The sequence below is a fragment of the Carcharhinus amblyrhynchos genome, chromosome 17, assembly GCF_965287045.1.
Source record: "Carcharhinus amblyrhynchos chromosome 17, sCarAmb.v2.hapA, whole genome shotgun sequence".
In the NCBI taxonomy this organism is placed as follows: domain Eukaryota; kingdom Metazoa; phylum Chordata; class Chondrichthyes; order Carcharhiniformes; family Carcharhinidae; genus Carcharhinus; species Carcharhinus amblyrhynchos.
In genome coordinates, this window is record NC_137340.1 from 12180809 (window position 1) to 12199998 (window position 19190).

Consider the following 19190-nt stretch of genomic DNA (forward strand, 5'->3'; position numbering starts at 1 on the left):
CATCCCCTTCATCATCTTATACGTCTCTATAGGATCCCCCCCCCCCCCATCCTTCTAAACTCTAACGAGTACAAGCCCGGTCTATTCAGCCTCTCTTCATAGCTCAACCCCCTCAACTCCGGTATCAGCCTAGTGAACCTCCTCTGCACTCCCTCCAAGGCCAAAATATCCTTGCGTAAGTGCGGCGACCAAAACTGCACACAGTACTTCAGCTGCGGCCTCACCAGTGCCCTGTACAGTTGCAGCAAGACCTCCCTACTTTTATATTCTATCCCCCTCGCTATGAAGGCCAGCATCCCATTTGCCTTCCTGACCACCTGCTGCACCTGTAGGCTAGGTTTTTGCGGCTCATGCACAAGGACCCCCAGGTCCCTCTGCACCGTAGCATGCTGCAGCTTTTCGCTCTGTAAGTAGTAGTCCTTCCTACTATTATTCCTGCCAAAGTGGATAACCTCACAGTTGCCATAAGGTGCTGGTGAGGCCACACCTGGAACACTGAGTACAATTTTGGTCTCCTCACTTGAGAAAGGATATACTGGCACTGGAGTGGGTGCAGAGGAGATTCACTAGGTTGATTCCAGAGTTGAGAGGGTTGGCTTATGAGGAGAGAATGAGTAGACTGGGGCTATACTCATTAGAATTCAGAAGAATGAGGGGAGATCTTATAGAAACATATAAAATTACGAAGGGAATAGATAAGATAGAAGCAGCAAAGTTGTTTCCACTGGCAGATAAAACTAGAATTAGGGGGCAAAGCCTCAAAATAAAGGGAAGCAGATTTAGGACTGAGTTGAGGAGGAACTTCTTCACACAAAGGCTTGTGAATCTGTGGAATTCCCTGCCCAGTGAAGCAGTTGAGGCTACCTCACTGAATGTTTTTAAGGCAAAGATAGATAAATTTTTGAACAGTAAAGGAATCAAGGGTTATGGTGAGTGGGCGGGTAAGTGGAGCTGAGTCCACAAAAAGATCAGCCATGATCTTATTGAATAGCAGAGCAGGCTCAAGGGGCCAGATAGCCTACTCCTGCTCCGTGTTCTTATGTTCTTATGACTTGTTAGGGATATTGGTAGTGGTAATATTTAGAATGATAATTATGCACTGTAAGTGCACATATGGCATGACGGAAGGAAAAGCTGTGTAGTTAATAGTGACAAACCTTTTCATGAGTGTATTGTGTCTTTTTGTAGGGAATCAGGCTCTGTACTGGAAATGCTAAGTCATAGCCACGGAGAGTCCACATTAGCCATACTGCTAATTCGAGTGAGGTCTTTTTCTTCAATGCCAATGAATGAGGAATTCTTTTTAAGTGTAACGGCAGCAGATTTGCACAACACCAGACAGAGCTTGAGTAAATTGAGATTTCAGAATCTGTTGAGCGCACAATGTGAACAGTGCAACTATTCAGTATTGCACAGTTTGGATTACCCTGACGGCCGAGAACGTCAGCACTAACTACTTTTTGAGAGGGATTTTTCAGACACTGCTTTACTGTTTCACCCACCTGGCACACCGCAGTATCAAACTGTTTTAAAATCAGAGCCACAAGTCCTGCTGACACTGAAAGTTAGTGAAGTTAATTACTGCAGTCTAACTGATGCTGTGAAGAGGGAAATGCCTTCACATTTTGGTCATTTTCTTTCACAAATGGGAGTCTTATTCAGCTCCTCACCAGCATTTTCTGCTGGCTGTGTTTTCTGAAAGGTTCAATTTATAATTTTACCCACAAAGGAAGCTGACTGTGTAACTCAACTGTCGCTGAGGTTTTCAAATGTAGTGGGTCGAGATCACCCATATTATCCCGAATTCTAGCCCGCAAAACATTGCTCCTCTTAGAAGATGGTAGGCCAATATTTTGCATTAGGTGCTTTAATTGAAGTGCAAGTTTAAATTTAATAATTCGTATCAAAAGTAGGCCTACATTGCAATGAAGTTACTGTGAAAATCCCCTAGTCGTCACGCTCCAGCGCCTGTTCGGGTACACCGAGGAAGAATTTAGCATGGCCACTGCGCCTAACCAGCATGCCTTTCAGACTGTGGGAGGAAACCGGAGCACCCAGAGAAAACCCACACAGACATGAGGAGAACGTGCAAACTCCACACAGACAGTGACCCAAGCCGGGAATCGAACCCAGGTCCCTGGCACTGTGAGGCAGCAGCGTTAACTACTGTGTCATCGTGCCGCCTATGCAAAGCAGGTTCATGGTTTTTAAATGGGGGATTAGGCCATTACCTCAGTCCCTATTATCAATAACTGTGAAGATAATACAACTCCATTCTTATGTCCTGACAAAATAAGCATCCCAGCATTAACATTTAATTTTTAGTGGAAAGCAAGTCCAACGCTCTTGGTGAATGGAGCCTGTTTTTCTGCAAAGCTTGTGCCCATCGTTTCCAAGGAGACCTGAGGGATGCGGCACATTCCTGTTTTCTGCTTTGGAAAGATCTTGAGGATGGTTGAAAAAAAAATGGAATTTTTCACCTCGGCGCAGAGAAGTTTGGGTGGAGAGGATGATATAGAACTGTTGTGAGGTGAATTGAGCCTGACCTGGGAGTGCTTGATGTTGATGGAAAGAGGTTACATTTATGTTTTTCTGATGGGAGGCTGACCAGATTTGATTAGTGGCTGCATTTACACTCTTCACTCTTTTTACTGAAGGGGGTGTGAAAGAGCTAGCCAATACAACCTGACAGCTTTCCACAAGCTTTCAACCTCTTAAAAAACCATTCTTTCTGCAGCTAACTGTGCTCCCAGCTCTCCTACTCTAAATGCTCCTGTTTAAATCTTTTTTTGATTCAGTTTGCACTTACCACATTAGCACAACAGACCACTTTTTCCAGTGTATTCACAGATGGCCAATTTAGCTGTAGCACCTCCATTGTCCTCCTTCATCCTCCTCAATGTTTTAAGCAGTTTTAACATCCTTCATCACTGTTTATGGCCTTGCTGATGTGGAGATGCCGGCGTTGGACTGGGGTAAACACAGTAAGAAGTCTCTCAACACCGGGTTAGAGTCTAACCAGTTTATTACTGGTTGGACTCTAACCTGGTGTTGTGAGACTTCTTACTATGGCCTCACGGCTTAGTCTACCTCCTGAGCGCCATTACTCTCATTGCTTTATTGGCACAACACAATCAATGCATCTCAAATGGATCCTTGTCTTGTATCCGTGTAGTGACCTCGGTTATTCTCAAATGCTAACTACTTGGCATGCTTGCTACTCCTTAGTATTTGCAAACTTGAAGGTAAATGTGTTCTGATACATACATCACTATATGTATCAGCATACAATGGTGGATGACCTCACTGTCACCCCCATTGAGTCCATCGTTATTATTAGCCCTCCTCTCTGGCATCAAACCCTGGTTAAGGCGAAACTTACAAAAGCTCAAATATCAGCACAGCTAATGTCACCCTATTTATTACTCACTATCACCAGCTTTGGTGCTGACTCAATCAGTAACCCTGCCTTCTTCCTGATGGTGTGTAATTCCAGTTCTCTTCCCACAACTAGTAGTGCACAGAAACAGACTGTTTCCATAGGTAGTAATTCCCTGGACAGATCTCTATTGCCAGGGGCTTATAGCTTGAGGGACACCACCCCACATCAAAACCTGGGGACCTGGGTTGGAATCCCAATACAGCACATGGTGAAATTTGAATTCAAAATCTGGAACTTAACAAAGAGTCTAATGATGACCATGAAACCATTGTCAATTGTCGTTAAAATAACCCATCTGGTTCACTGGTAAGGACTGCAGAATGCCATGGAAGGAAATCTGTTGTCCTTACCTGGCCTGGGCCTCTATGTGACTCCAGACCCACAGCAATGTGGTTGACTCTCAAATGCTCAGAAACGGAGGGCAGTTAGGGACAGACAATAAATGCTGGCCCAGCCAGTGACACCCACAGCCTGTGAATGAATAATAAAAAGGCTGATCAGGAGTCTCTCCCACACTTACCACCGCCATTGGCATGTCTGGAAGGATTTTGCACGTTGACATCAAACTGTTTGATCGCGTTATGACCACACCTTCCTTGGTCACCAAGTCCTGGGGTGGGACTCGAACCTGGAGCTTTTGGCTCAGAGGCAGGGATGCTACCCACTCCACCACAAGTCCTCCATTGGTGTGTAAACTGAGCGTTAAACTCAAACCAGAGCTGTGATTTCCACAGAATCCCTACAGTGCAGAAGGAAGCCAATCAGCCCATCGATTCTGCACCTACAACAATCCCACCCCAGGCCCTATCCTCACAACATTACCCTGCTAATCCCTCTATCCTACACATTCCAGGACACTATGGGCAATTTAGCATGGCCAATCAACCTAACTTGCACATGTTTGAACTGTTGGAGGAAACCCATGCAGACACAGGGTGAACATGCAAACTCCACACAGACAGTGATCCAAGCCAAGAATTGAACCCAGGCCCCTGGAACTGTGAGACAGCAGTGCTAACCACTGAGCCACCATGTCACCCAGAAAGAAGCATTATCCTGTCATACTCATCGCTCTCCCAATTGTTCTTTCAACCCTGTCCTCAAGCCAGTCCTTGACAATGATTTTCCTTCAATTCCCAAGCCATCATTAAAATTTACTTTCTTTCAGAAACCCACTACCTGCTTTGTCAACATCTTAAAAACTGTTCTCTTTGCAGTTAACTGTGCTCTCTTCTGGTCTATTCTACATGCTCATGTTTAAATCTTTTTGATCCAATTTGCACTCCCCACATTAGCACGGTATACACACTCCATCCTAAAACCAACAACTTCTACTCCTGGACTGGTGCCAGTTTATGTTCCTACCCATCAGACACTGACCCCCTCATCCGCGTCATTATCACCTCGAGTCCCAACTTCTTATGATCAAATCCAGCCTCACTTCCTCCACGCAGATGAGAGTTAATCCAACATTCCTTGATTCAAGCTTCCTTCTGAACTTTCACCATGCCTATCCTCACAAAGTTCCACTGCTTCTCGAATTTCCAGCAAGCCCCTTTTTGTCCTCATTTTAAAATTGCTTCCAAAGTTCATCCCACTCTGGCAATCATTTCCAGCTAAAACGTCTCAATCTATATCATTTTATTCCCCAGATTCCTTGGTCTCCATTCTTTCTGCCCCACATCAAAGATTGATATTTCAGTTACGTCCATACCTCTGAAACATTCTTTCAAAAGCATGTTGTCTTGCCTTTTCATGAGCTGATTCGAGTTTGCTCTTTTCGAGGGCCTCGGGTGAGTGGAGGTGTTTCAATGGGGATGGTCCTACACTCCCGGGGTAAATTGATGCTAGTGTGGAAGGACTCCCAAACAAGGGAGATCACCAGTTCTCACTGGCACCAACTAACCCCTGCCCCACCACTGATATCCTGCTCACGGAGGTGGGATGAGACCCTTAATTGTTGACCATTTAAGACCTTCAAATGGCGCTGCGTGGAAAGTCCCCTGACTCAGACTTCATAGGAGGGTGAGGCAGAAGGTGGGATAGGTGAACATTCTGTCTCCCACCTTCTCTCCCAATTCTATGACCGCAGCACACATGCGCTCGCGCACACACACACACACCTCCCCAACTGCTCTTAACAGAGGAATTCCATCCAATGATTGTGCAGTACACTATCTCTCGACTGCTTTGCAGGAAACTATCCAACTGGTCAAATTGTCAGCAATGCTGTTCTGTGACTCCAGTGGTTTGCCCAATAAGATTTCTACTTCATATAGAGACTGAGTAGAGCAGAGTTCCATGAGTGACCCATGGATTCCAAAGAAATACCCGAATCCAAGTAGCACACCACCTCAAAGCAGCTAGCCTTTCATTTAATGTGTAAGGAAATCACTGGGGGCATGAATGACGGATGTGATTTTAAAAAATCAGAGCATCTATCGTGAAAAAGAACAGAGGCCTGCCTGACGCTATTGATTCTGGGTGGCACAGTGGCTCAGTGGTTAGCAACGCTGTGTCACAGCGCCAGGGACCCAGGTTCACTTCCAGCCTTGGGTCACTGTGTGGAATTTGCACATTCTCCCTGTGTCTGCGTGGGTTTCCTCCAGGTGCTCTGGTTTCCTCCCACAGTCCAAAGATGTGCAAGTTTAGTGGATTCTCCCTGTTAAATTGCCCCTCACTGTCAGGGGGACCAGCAGGGTATGCAGGGTAATAGGGATAGAGCTTGGGTGGGATTGTTGCTGGTGCAGGCTCAATGGCCCAAATGGCCTCTTACTGCACTATAGGGATTCTAAGATTCAGTGTAAATTAATACAGCTGTATTGTCCATTCATGAAGGCAGTTGCATTGTGAAGGATCCTGCAGGGAGTCATAGGCATAGTCAATAATGATACCCTAGACTTGGAATAGTGATGGATCTGTTTGCTCTAACCAACTCGCGACAGGCAGTGCTGTATTAACCATTGCACGTGGCTGCAGGCGCTTTGCAAGATGTAACAATAAGGAGCCTACAGAGGGTTTATGGATAGGTTAAGTGGGTGGGTGGAAATTTGGCAGATGGAGAATGATGTGGAGAAAATATGATCTTGTCCACCGTGGCAGGTAGAACAAAAAAATCAGAAAACTATTTAAAAAGGATGAGATTTTGAGGTACGGAGGGATCTAAGGGGCAGCGCTCCGAAAGTTACTGGCTTTTGCTACCAAATAAACCTGTTGGATTTTAACCTGGTGTTTTGAGACTTCTTGCTGTGTTTACTCCAATCCAACGCCGGCATCTCCACATCATGTTCTGGTATGAGTCAGGAAATGTTGGTAAGCAGATGTAGCAAGTAATTAGGGAGGCAGACAGAATGATATTGTTTATAGGAAGGGGAATGGGATATACAGTTGTACAGACCTTTGGTGAGACCCCAACTGGAGGCCTGTGTATAGCTTTGATCCCCTTACTTCAGAAAGGATATAATTGCATTAGAAGCAAAAAGCTCAGTCAACTGATTCCTGAGATGAGGGGGAGTTAGTTATCCTACAAGGACCTGTATCTGTTAAGCGTTTAGAAGATTGAGAGGCGATCATAGCAGAACATATAAGGTCCTGAGGAGCCTTGAGGTGAATGCTAAGAGAATGTTTCCCCTTGTGGGAGAGACTAGGACTGGGGGACACAATTTAAAAATAAGGAGTCTTCCATTTAGGATGTGGATGAGGAGTTTTTTCTCTCTCAAAGGTTCATTAGTCTGTGGATTTTTTTATCCTCAGAGCAGTGGAGATTGGGTCACTGAATATTTTTAAGGCTAAGTTTGATATATTCTTGACTGATAAGGAAGGTCATGTTGGCAAAGAGTTTAATATGAGGGATAAACTGAAGGAAATCAGTATTAGTAGAGAAATAACATTGGAGAAATTGAGGAGATTGAAGGCAGATAAATCCCCAGGAGTGGAAATCTACATCCCAGAGTACTTAAAGAAGCGGCCTAGAAATAGCGGATGCGTTGGTGATTATCTTCCAAGGTTCTGTAGACTCTGGAATAGTCTCTACACACTGGAGGGTAGTTAATGTAACCCCACTATTTAAAAAGGTGACAAAACAGAGGATTATAGATCAGTCAGCCTGATGGCAGTCATTGGGAAAATGCTAGAGTCCATTATCAAAGATTTTATAACAGTGGTAAACTGTGGCAGAGTCAAACAGATTCAGCACCGATTTACGAAAGGGAAATCATGCTTGACAGACCTGCTGGAATTCTTTAAGGATATAACTGGCAGACTTGATGAGGGAGAGCCAGTGGATGTGATTTATTTGGACTTTCTGAAGGCTTTTGACAAGGTCTCAAACAGCAGGTTACTACATAAGGTTAAAGCACATTGGATTGCAGCGCATGGGATTGCAGGTGATGGACCATATAAGAGATTAGCCTGTAAAATTAAAATTCATGGGATTAGGGTGTTGTATTAAGATGGACAGGAAACTGATTTGCAGAAAGGAAAAAAGAGTAGGAATAACTACAACATTTTCCGAATGGCAGGCAATGATTAGTGGGGTGTCATAAGATCAGTGATAGGACCCCCAACTATTCACAATGTATATTAATGATTTAGCTGAGGGAATTAAATGTAATGTCTTGCAGATGCTGGCTGGGAGGGTGAGCTGTGAGGAGGATGCAGAGATGCTTCCACGTGATTTGGACAGGCTGAGTGGGCAAATGGATGGCAGATGCAGTATAATGTGGATAAATGTGAGGTTATCTACTGTGGTAGTAAAAACAAGAAGGCAGATTATTATCTGAATGGCTATAAATTGAGAGAAGGGAATGTGCTATGAGACCTGAGAGACCTCAGACACCAGTCGCTGAAGGTAAGTATGCAGATGCAGTAGGCGGTAAAGAAGACAAATGGCATGTTGGCCTTTATAGCGAAAGGATTCAAGTCTATGAGCAGGGATGTCTCGTTGCAATAATTCAGGGCCATTCCTGGAATATTATGGACAATTATGGTCTCCTTATATGAGGAACAGTAAGTAATTTCACAACACCAGGTTAAAGTCCAACAGGTTTCCTTGGTAGCATGAGCTTTCGGAGTGCTGCCCCTTCATCAGGTGAGTGAAGAGTTCAGTTCACAAACAGGGCATATATAGACACAGATAATGGTTGGAATGCGAGTTTTAGCAGGTAATCAAGTCTTTACAGGTGCAGACAATGTGAGTGGAGAGAGGGTTAAGCACAGGTTAGAGGTGGGAATTGTCTCAAACCAGGACAATTAGAGATTTTGCAAACCCAGGTAAGTCATGAGGGTTACAGATAGTGTGACATGGACCTATGGGGTTCATCTTGGGTTCATGTCACATCTATCTGTAACCCCCACGACTTACCTGGGTTTGCAAAATCTCACTCACTAACGCCCAGAATCACGGTCACAGTCTGAGGAATATGAGGTAAACCTTTTAGGACTGAGATGAGGAAAACTTTGCTCACCCAGAGAGCAGTAAGCCTGTGGCTATCACAGAAAGCAATTAAGAATAAAACATTGCATGTTTTCAAAGAGGAGTTAAATATCACTTTTTGATTTATTATTGTCACACATATTAGTGTACGGTGAAAGTATTGTTCCTTGCATGCTATACAGACAAAGCATACCATTCATAGAGAACGAAAGGAGAGGGTAGTGATACAATCATAGCTAGAGTATCAAGAAAGATCAGCTTAATGTTGGATTCATTCAAAAGCCTGATGGCAGCAGGGAAGAAGTTGTTCTTGAGTGGGTTGGTACGTGGCCTCAAACTTTTGTATCTTCTTCCCAATGGAAGAAGCTGAAAGAGAGTATGTCCGGGGAGCCTGGGGTCCCTGATTATGTTGGCTGCTTTTCCAAGGCAGTGGGAAGTGTAGACTTAGGGCAAAAGAGACTGAAGGATGTGGAGGGGAAGGCTAGATCAGAATATTGAGCTGGATGATCAGCCATGATCATGAAGAATGGTGGAGCGGGCTCAAGCACCAAATTTTTGATTTGATTTATTATTGTCACATGTACTGGTATACACTGAAAAGTATTGTTTCTTGCACGCTGTACAGACAAAACATACCATACATAGGGAAGGAAAGGAGAGAGTGCAGAATGTAGCTTTACAATCATAGCTAGGGTGTAGAGAAAAATCAACTTAATGTGAGATAGGTCCATTCAATATGATGGCAGCAGGAGAGAAGATATCCTTGAATTGGTACGAGACCTCAGACTTCTGTATCTGCTTCCCGATGGAAGATGGTGGAGGCAGCATGTTCGGGGTGTGTGGGGTCCTTGATTATATTGGTCTATTCCTGTTCCTATTTTCTATGTTACAAGAAGTAAACAAGGGAAGGTAGAGTTGAGTTTATAATCCAATCAGCCGTGACCTTATCAAATGGTGGAACAGGCTCAAGAGGCTGAATGGCCTACTCCTCCTGATTCATATGTTTGTATTGACTTTGCTTTGGATTCCACACACCTTCACTTGTTCAGTCTTCCTGCCTTGCCTCTTGTCCTGACCCTGTCAGCCTTCTTGACCAGGGTACAAACATAAGTTGTTGTTGATGCTTTTTGTACCTTCAATTCTTTGACTATCCCCAAATTAACGTTATTCCAGAGGTTGTGGTGAATAAATAGCCATTTTGTCATTTTTTTTTAACTTGGTGTCCTCTCTGGCAGAGAGCATAAGATTTACTCTTTGTAAATTAACTTCAGCTGCCATTTTGTTATATTTTACTACCAGATTCCTTGCCAGATTAGGGTGGATTTTTCATTTTGGATTTGTGTTCCCACTGGGAGCGGCACGGTGGCACAGTAGTAAGTGCTGCTGCCTCACAGTGCCAGGGACCCGGCCTCGGGTGGCTGTCTGTGTGGAGTTCTCCCTGTGTCTGTCTGCGTGGGTTTCCTCCGACAATCCACAAATATGCAGATTAGGTTGATTGGCCATGCTAAATTGCTCCTTAGTGTCCCAAAATGTGTAGATTAGGGGGATTAGCAGGGTAAATACGTGGGATTACGGGGATAGAGGCTGGGTGGGATTGGTGTCGGTGCAGGCTTGATGGGCCAAATGGCCTCTTTCTGCATTATAGGGATTCTACGATTCTCTGGAGCTGGTGTAATGGCACAAAATGTTTACCGATATGTTGTTGCCTGGTAAAAATGGCTCAGTTTTGCTTGTTGTACTTATAAAATGAACTACTCAAAGGCAAACACATCCAAGAAATGTAAGCCTGATGTAAAAATTATTGTTTCAATGTCAGAAATGCTGATATAGTTCCTTTTAAATCTTCACGAGGTGAAATGGGTGCAATATCCTCATTCCAGTTGTCACTTGTTACATTATTATGCTGCCCTATTAGTTGTCACGAACAGGGCTCAATTTACAGTAATGGGCTATGACCTAGATCTTATGATGCTCAAATTAACAAAATATGAACCACTGCAGGCATGAACTTCAAGATTCAAAGACAACGGCGCAGTGTAAGATTAAACTTTCTTAATTACTTAAGTAATAACCTCTATTCACATAGTTCTTTTGTGGAAGCTTCCTTAAGTTTGTTGTGTAGTTTCCAGAGAGTCGAATGAACACCATTGCTTTGTTCCAAGTTTGGAGTGGTGCTTTTTTTTTTTGACCAATGCATTGTCCTGCAGCTGCACCTTCTTAAATTTCTGAACTTATCGCAGTGATATCAAGCTCCCCTTGCTTATTAAAAAAAACTGAATCCTATCCCTTACTTACCTCTCTTATTTCTGCTGCTTCACTCTTGTTTGGCAGCTCTGTCTACGGCTGGAGAGTGCTACAACAGGCAATCGTTTGGAACAACACTGACCAGAACAATTTCTGAGTCAGTCATCAGTAAATAAGCTGATAAACGGTGACTCAGAAACCAAATAAAGTGACAATAGTTACCATTGCAGTCCAGCAAAATCCTCTTGTATTTATACAGCATCTTTAATCTTGTCAAGTGCCCCATGGCATTTTGCAGGAGCGTTAGCATGCACCTAAGTCAATATTAAAATAGGTGGTCAAAATCTTGGTAAATAGGTAAGTTTGAAGGAATGTCTTAGAGCAGGCAAGAGAGGTCGTGAGGCAGAGAAGTTTTAACAAGGGAAAGAAAGCTGAATTCATGTCCCCAAATGAATGTTAACACCCTTGGGGTTACCATTGATCAGAAACTCAACTTGATCTGCCACATAAGCAACATGGCTACAAGAGCAGGTCAGAGGCTGGGCATACTGTGCTGAGTGACTCCCTAAAGCCTGCCTACAAGATATCAGTTAGGAGTGCCATGGAATATTCTCCATTTGCCTGGATGCGTACAGCTCCAACAACACTCAAGAAGCTCAATGCCACCCAGGACAAAGCGGCCTGCATCACTCAGTAGCAACAATGTGTACAATCTACAAGGTGCACGGCAGCAATTCACCAAAGATCCTTAGACAGCGCCTTCCAAAACCATGACTACTTCCCTCTAGAAGGACAAGGGCAACAGCTACATGGGAACACCACCACCTGCAAATTCCCCTTCAAGCCACTCACCGTCCTGACTTTCCGTTGCAATCGCTGGGTCAAAATACTGGAATTCCCTGTCTAATAGCATTGCGGGTAAACCCATAGCACATGAACTACAGCATTTCAGCACCACCTCCTCAAGGGCAACTAGGGATGGGCAATAACTGCTGCCCAGCCAGCAACACCCATGTCCCACCATTGAATGAGAAAGCAGAGGTGGGGAATGCACAAGAGGTGAGAATTGGAGCACTGCAGAGATCTCGGAGAGTGGTAGGGCTGTCCTGACTCCTCCTCTGCAAACACTTCAAAGCAAGGGGACATTGAGGTATTTTCATAGCCTGTGTCCAGGCAGCATACTGACGGCACTAAAGTGGATTAGACAGCAGCCCATTGGTTCTGGATGTGACATTTCACCTGTTGTGGAAATTTGTTCAGTCAGAAATATCATATGATGTGTTTGCCTGCAGAACAGTGCTGACCCTTAGGACTTTAAAGACTTAAATCAGGTGCAGGCCAAATGATCAAAAGCTTGAAGTCACACAATCGCAACCACTGAGTAACTCAGCAACTACAAAGTATCCTCAATGTCACTCTGCAATATCCTGGGATATAAGCTTCGATTTTTGTGCCATTTCTGTTCATAGATTCCCTACAGTGCAGACGGAGACCATTCAACCCATCAAGTCTGCACCGACCACAATCCCATCCAGGCCCTATTTCTGCAACCCCACATACTTACCCTGCTAATCCCCCTGACACTAGGGTCAATTTAGCATGGCTAATCAACCTAGCCGGCACGCATTAGGAAGAAACCGGAGCACCCGGAGGAAAGCCAGGGAAACACAGGGAGAATGTGCAAACTCCACACAGACCTGAGGCCAGAATTGAACCTGTGTCCCTGGCGCTGAGAGGCAGCAGTGCTATCCACTGTGCCACCGTGGTTTCAAAAAAAAAATGAACAAAGAGCATGTCCTATTCACCACCAGCCCCTGCTCTCCACTATTTTCTGGAGTGCATTACAAATGAGACTGTATTAGTTAAAATATTCTGGCATCAAAAACTTTTGTCTCATTCAAACATTAAATGAAAGGCTCATAATGAACAATGCACAATGCGGTGCCTTAATCCATCGGTTCCAGGCTACAAATTTCAATAAATTGTAAAACGTACATAAACCTATTAAAAATATTTTTACTTTTCCTATAATTTTTTAATCATAGCCATCTCTAGAATTCTGGCACACTGACAGAATACAAAATTTAATACTTATTTTAATAATACTTCTAACATACAGTATGAACAGAATTATGGTACCTCTGGCTATTATTCTACTGCTAGAGGTCTCCATTGACACATTATTAAATGGAAGAATTTCACTGAAAGTTGGAGCAATCAAAGTTAGCAGAAGTTATAAAAAAAAATGCATTCATGTAGCAACTTTCACAGCCTCAGCCCAATTCACAGGCAGTGAATTATTATTGGAGCCTACTCACTGTTGCCTGGTAGGCCAGTGGGCAGTCCTTTTCTGTACAGCAAGATCCCATTGAAAACAAATTGTAGTAAAAGTGGGCACTGGGCCACACAGGAATTCAGATAGAAACCCTCCTCCATTATTGTACTGTCTTACGCAGAATGTGAATCCAAGCTTTGATCTTCCTAGTTCTGTCACAGTCTGAATTGGGAGAAGCACAGGGAAGTGGGATTTATTGGAAGTGAGATGAACTGAAGCTGCCAAGTAATTTCGGTCTTGGTTGAGATTATTCTGCCGTACGCCATTTATAGATTGTTGCTTTGATTCTCAAAAGCAGCAGTCTGAATGCAAGGCCTTAATCATGCTTTGCACCAATGCACTCACTCATGAGTTAGGAATTAGCATAGAAATACAACGTAAATCCATGTGTGTGTTGTTGAAAGACCTTTTTTGTGAATGAATCACACAATTAGGCAGAAGTCCCATTGCTTCAGCATGGAATTAGTCTATAACAAATTACTACCAATGTAGGGTCAGAGGGATAACCCAGGGAATTATAGGCCGGTGAGCTTGACTTCAGTTATAGGCAAGCTAATGGAGAGGATCCTCAAGGATAGGATGTATGAACATCTGGAGCGCTGCAATCTGATCAGGGATACGCAGCATGGCTTCGTTACAGGGAAGTCGTGCCTTACGAATCTAGTGGAATTTTTTGAAGAGGTGACAAAAACGGTTGACGAAGGACAAGCCGTTGATGTCGTCTATATGGATTTCAGTAAGGCGTTTGACAAGGTCCCTCATGGTAGGCTGATAGAAAAGGTGAAGGCTCATGGGATACAAGGCCAGGTATGTAGATGGGTGGAGAACTGGCTTGGGAGGAGGAGACAGCGAGTAGTAGTGGAAGGCTCCTTTTCCAATTGGAGGTCTGTCACCAGTGGTGTGCCGCAGGGCTCGGTACTAGGACCTCTTCTATTTGTGGTATATATTAATGACTTGGAAGAGGGGGTAGGTGGTGTGATCAGCAAATTTGCTGATGACACTAAGATGGTTGGATTGGCGGGTACTGAGGAGCAGTGCCTGGCAATGCAACAGGACATAGACAGGCTGGTAGATTGGGCAGATAGATGGCAAATGGAATTTAATCCGGAGAAATGCGAGGTGATGCACTTTGGCCGGAATAATGTGGAGGGGAGTTATACGATAAAAAGTAGAACTATCCGGAGTATAGGTACGCAGAGAGACCTGGGGGTGCAAGTGCACAAGTCCCTGAAGGTGTCGGTGTCGGTGCAGGTGCAGAATGTGATGAGGAAAGCGTATGGTATGTTAGCCTTCATAGGAAGAGGTATAGAATATAAGAGTAGGAGTCTGATGTTGCAGTTGTATAGAACGTTGGTTAGGCCTCACTTGGAGTACTGCGTCCAGTTCTGGTCGCCGTACTACCGGAAGGATGTAGAGATCCTGGAGAGAGTGCAGAGGAGATTTACCAGGATGCTGCCTGGTATGGAAGGGCTGTGTTACGAGGAAAGATTGAACGAACTTGGGCTGTTTTCCCTTGAGAGACGTCGGCTGAGGGGGAATCTAATAGAGGTTTATAAGATTATGAAGGGGATAGATAGAGTAAATGGTGGTAAGCTTTTTCCGCTATTAGAAATGGATAGAACGAGGGGTCACGGGCTTAGGGTGAGGGGGGCTAGGTATAAGACAAATATTAGAGGGCAGTTTTTCACGCAAAGGGTAGTGGGGGTGTGGAATGCACTGCCGAGTAAGGTGGTGGAAGCAGGCACGCTAGGGTTGTTTAAGAGTCACTTAGACAGCCGCATGAGCGGGCTACATATAGGGGGATATGGTAGGCCTTACTAAACATTGTAGGCTTGGGAATACGTTTTGCCTCAGGGATGTTAGTCTTTGCCTGTTTAATAATGAATTTTTTTGTCTCCACTGGCATTTAAGTCCAGCAAGGGGCATGCATGCGGCAGGTTGTAGTGGGCTGCTCTTGGACGTTGCTTCGGGAGTTGCCTATTGCTTCATGTCGTTAGTGTGCTTGAACTGGACCATCTCGAGGGCAATATGACAGCTCAGAGACTATCTCTGTTGCTGTGCGGACACATGGATTTGGGCCTGTGTCTGTGGGAGTTTGCACGTTCTCCCCGTGGTTGTGTGGGTTTCCTCCGGGTGCTCCGGTTTCCTCCCACATCCCCAAAGATGTGCTTTTAGGCTGATTGATTGGGTACTAAATTGTCCCTAAATTGGACCTCCCTGATCCTCGCACATTAGGCGTAGGCTAAAATCATGAATAGGACACTGAGACAGTGGGACGGCGGCACGGGCTCGTTGGGCCAAAGGGCCTGTTTCCCGTGCTGTGTTGTTGTTCTTTGTTCTAAGCTTGGCTGAATGGTGCCATCGGATAAGGTTAACCTGTCAGTATCTTTTGTCCAATACTGGAAACATTTTACACTTGCCTATAGCTATCATTTCCACCTGTCAGGATGATTGTGACGCAATTTATCTTTATAAGACTGCCAACAGGAGAAGCGATGGCCCGGTGGTATTATTGCTAGACTATTAATTCAGTAACTCAGTTAATGTTCGAGGGACCCAGGTTCAAATCCTGTTATGGCAGATATTTAAATTCAATAAAAATAGAATTCAATAAAAAATCTGGAATTAAGAATCTACTGATGGCCATGAAACGATTGTCGATTATTGGAAAAACCCATTTGGTTCACTAATGTCCTTTTTAGAGAGGGAAATCCGCTGTCCTTAACTGGTCTGGCCTACATGTGACTCCAGATCCACAGCAATGTGGTTGACTCTTAACTACCCTCTGAACAAGGACAACTAGGATGGGCTACAAATGTTGGCCAACCAGTGACGTCCACATCCCATGGGTGAATTTTTAAAAATCTAATCTGTAAATGTGCCGTGGTAACTGTGGCTGTGGGAACAGAGGTAGGGTTGAAGTCTAGTTGGATTCACCACATCATCATTTACCTCAATGTTGACTGACGGCAGTATTCTGGTCAAGAAAGTGTACTGATGATAATCTTGTAATTCACAAGTAAACTAACATGTTTCATTTTGTCTTCAGTTATACACTACCTATTCACTACAAATGAATTCTGTGTCAAAAAGGAGAGCAGTTGGGAGGTTTAATGTTTGCATATGGTTTACACTCAAGTTGGTAATCATCCAATATTTCTTTTGTATAGGACTGCGGGTTCAAGTTCAGTATGTGGGAACAGCAGCTTCTAATGGACGACATCCTGTTTTTGTTAATTGGCTTGGGCAAATTTAAACAAATAGAAATCCTCAATCGTTCTTTTCCCAGTGTCATTCATTTGATGAGGATACAAAATGTGCTTCATTTATGCATTTGCTTCATTTAGGGATACATGATAATCTTTCCTTTATTCACTTTCTTATTGTCGATCGTCTGATGCCTGGTATTTCGGGTAAGGTGTCCTGTCAGACAATTGCTAACGCACAACATCTTCTAATCATGCAGGAAATTCAGAAATCCACCAATGTGGTCTATCAATCCCATCACGTTAGTCGAAGCAAGAGAGGCCAAATTGTCGGCACCCGTAGTGGATTCCGTGGCTGTACTGTCTGGCTGACAGGTAACATGTTGTCTAAGATTATGTATAATTGTATGCCAATTCACCAACATGTAAGATATCGCATACTTCAGCCCAGAGCCTTTTCATTCATCTCATCATTTCTCCAGGCAATAGCTCTTCCAATAGGTTTACACTTGCAAGTGTAGTCCTGTTTCTACTCCTGTTGCAGCAACTGGAATTAGCCTGAAGCAGCAGAGTTACAGTAAGAATCTTACAACACCAGGTTAAAGTCCAACAGGTTTATTTGGAATCACGAGCTTTCGGAGCACTGCTCCTTCATCAGTGAGTGGAGCATTGCACCCAGGGCTCGAGTTTCCAAATAAACCTGTTAGACCTGGTGTCGTGAGACCTCTTACCGTGTCCACCCCAGCCCAACGCCGGCATTTCCACATCACGGCAGCAAGAGTTAGCGACGAAGGGTGGGGTGCAGGCAATCTCAGATTGCAGCAGAAATGGGAATCAAATTAACAGGCAGGGGAAAGTGGCCAGGAGTAACAATCCTGGTATCATCAGCTTTCATGGTGGACATACGAGGCATTGCAGAAATAGTGGTTCTCCTCTGGATCTTTTTTAATAATTTTAGGAAGCCTATTCCAACTTAATTGACATCGATATTTTCCATTCAGGTCTATCAGGCGCTGGCAAGACCACTATTGGATTTGCGTTGGAGGAGTACTTGGTAACTCATGGTATTCCTTGTTACTCTTTGGATGGAGATAATATCAGACAAGGACTCAACAAGAACTTGGGTTTCACCTCGGAGGACCGTGAAGAGAATATCCGGCGTATTGCTGAGGTGGCCAAGCTGTTTGCAGATGCTGGTCTTGTCTGCATCACTAGTTTCATCTCTCCGTTTACAAAGGTAAGTTCATGAGACAGAAGGAACTGACACGTTCCGTTATATAACTTCATTCCAGCCTCCATTCCTTCGATAGGAGGCTAAATACTATTGCTCGGAATCCTCCAGCCAGTCACGCCCCGCTGCCACTGCCAGTGAGAACGGAGAATTTGGCATTCAGCAAAATCTCCATTCACCTCAGCGGGACTGGAGAATCCCAGCTGTGGGCGAGCTCGGAGAATCCAGCCCAGTAATGTCTCTGACCGTCATCCTCTTGTTGAGGATCCTCTAGTTCAATTAAACTACTGCTGATTTGAATCTCAACCTCGGCTACCTGCTAGAGTTTACTGTAAATTGTAGCTGTTCGGCCAAGATTTTTGGGAGCTGGAAAAATCCCAACTGGGAAAGAAATTGGCCTCTTGGCATCAATGTAGGAGCAGCATTTTATGATTACATGGTGCTGCCTACACAGAGGGTTGTTTTCCCCCACACCCCTCCCTCGCCTCCATCCCCACCCTCCTCCAACCCTAACCAAAGAGGAGAACTTAAATGTGGAGCATCAAACCTAAGGCCAGGAGACAAGGGAGAGGAGTGGATCATAGAATCCCAACAGTGCAGAAGGAGGCCATTCAGCCCATCGAGCCTGCACAGACAACAATCCCACCCAAGGGCCTATTCCCGTAACCTCACACATTTGCCCTGCTCATCTCCCTGACAATATGGGGCAATTTAGCATGGCCATTCCACCTAGCTTTGCCCATCTTTGGACTGTGGGAAGAAACCAGACACCTGAAGGAAACGGGGAGAATGTGCAAACTCCACACAGATAGTGACCCAGGCTGGGAATGAAACCCAGGTGCCTGGTGCTGTGAGGCAGCAGTGCTAATCACCGAGGCACCATGCCACCCAAGAGTGGTAACTCTTTTCAACTGCACTCCCACTATATACAGTTGTAAGTGATTTGATCTGGATGTAGCTACTGGAATGTTGGATAAGAAATAAGGAGTATGCTATAGTTTCTTTAATGTGGAATTGAATTTAGCATCAAATTCCTTGAGTGATGCTTTAGAGAATAATCAGTTTCCTTCTGTAATCCATCCTTCAGTCTCAAAAAGATCAAAATATTTTAGAAACCTAGAAAATAGAAACAGGAGTAGACCATTTGGCCCTTCAAGCCTAGTTTGCCATTCATTTTGATCATGGGTGATCATCAAATTCAATATCTTATCCTGTCTTCCCCCAAATCACTTGATCCCTTTAGCCCCAAGAGTTCTATCTAATTTCTTGTTGAAGTCACAGACGATTTGAGAAATATT

At 44.3% G+C, this 19190-nt stretch overlaps 1 protein-coding gene across 3 annotated transcripts in view; it reads left to right on the top strand.

Moving 5' to 3' along the window:
• The window catches only part of papss2b (3'-phosphoadenosine 5'-phosphosulfate synthase 2b), a 73714-nt gene that overhangs the window by 17231 nt on the left and 37293 nt on the right, over window positions 1-19190 (top strand). For all 3 annotated transcript variants that reach the window (XM_080205483.1, XM_080205485.1, XM_080205484.1), the window contains exons 2-3: window positions 16922-17036; window positions 17663-17898. In XM_080205483.1, the coding sequence (XP_080061609.1) occupies window positions 16922-17036; window positions 17663-17898 (351 nt within the window). The remainder of the gene's footprint in view (window positions 1-16921; window positions 17037-17662; window positions 17899-19190) is intronic.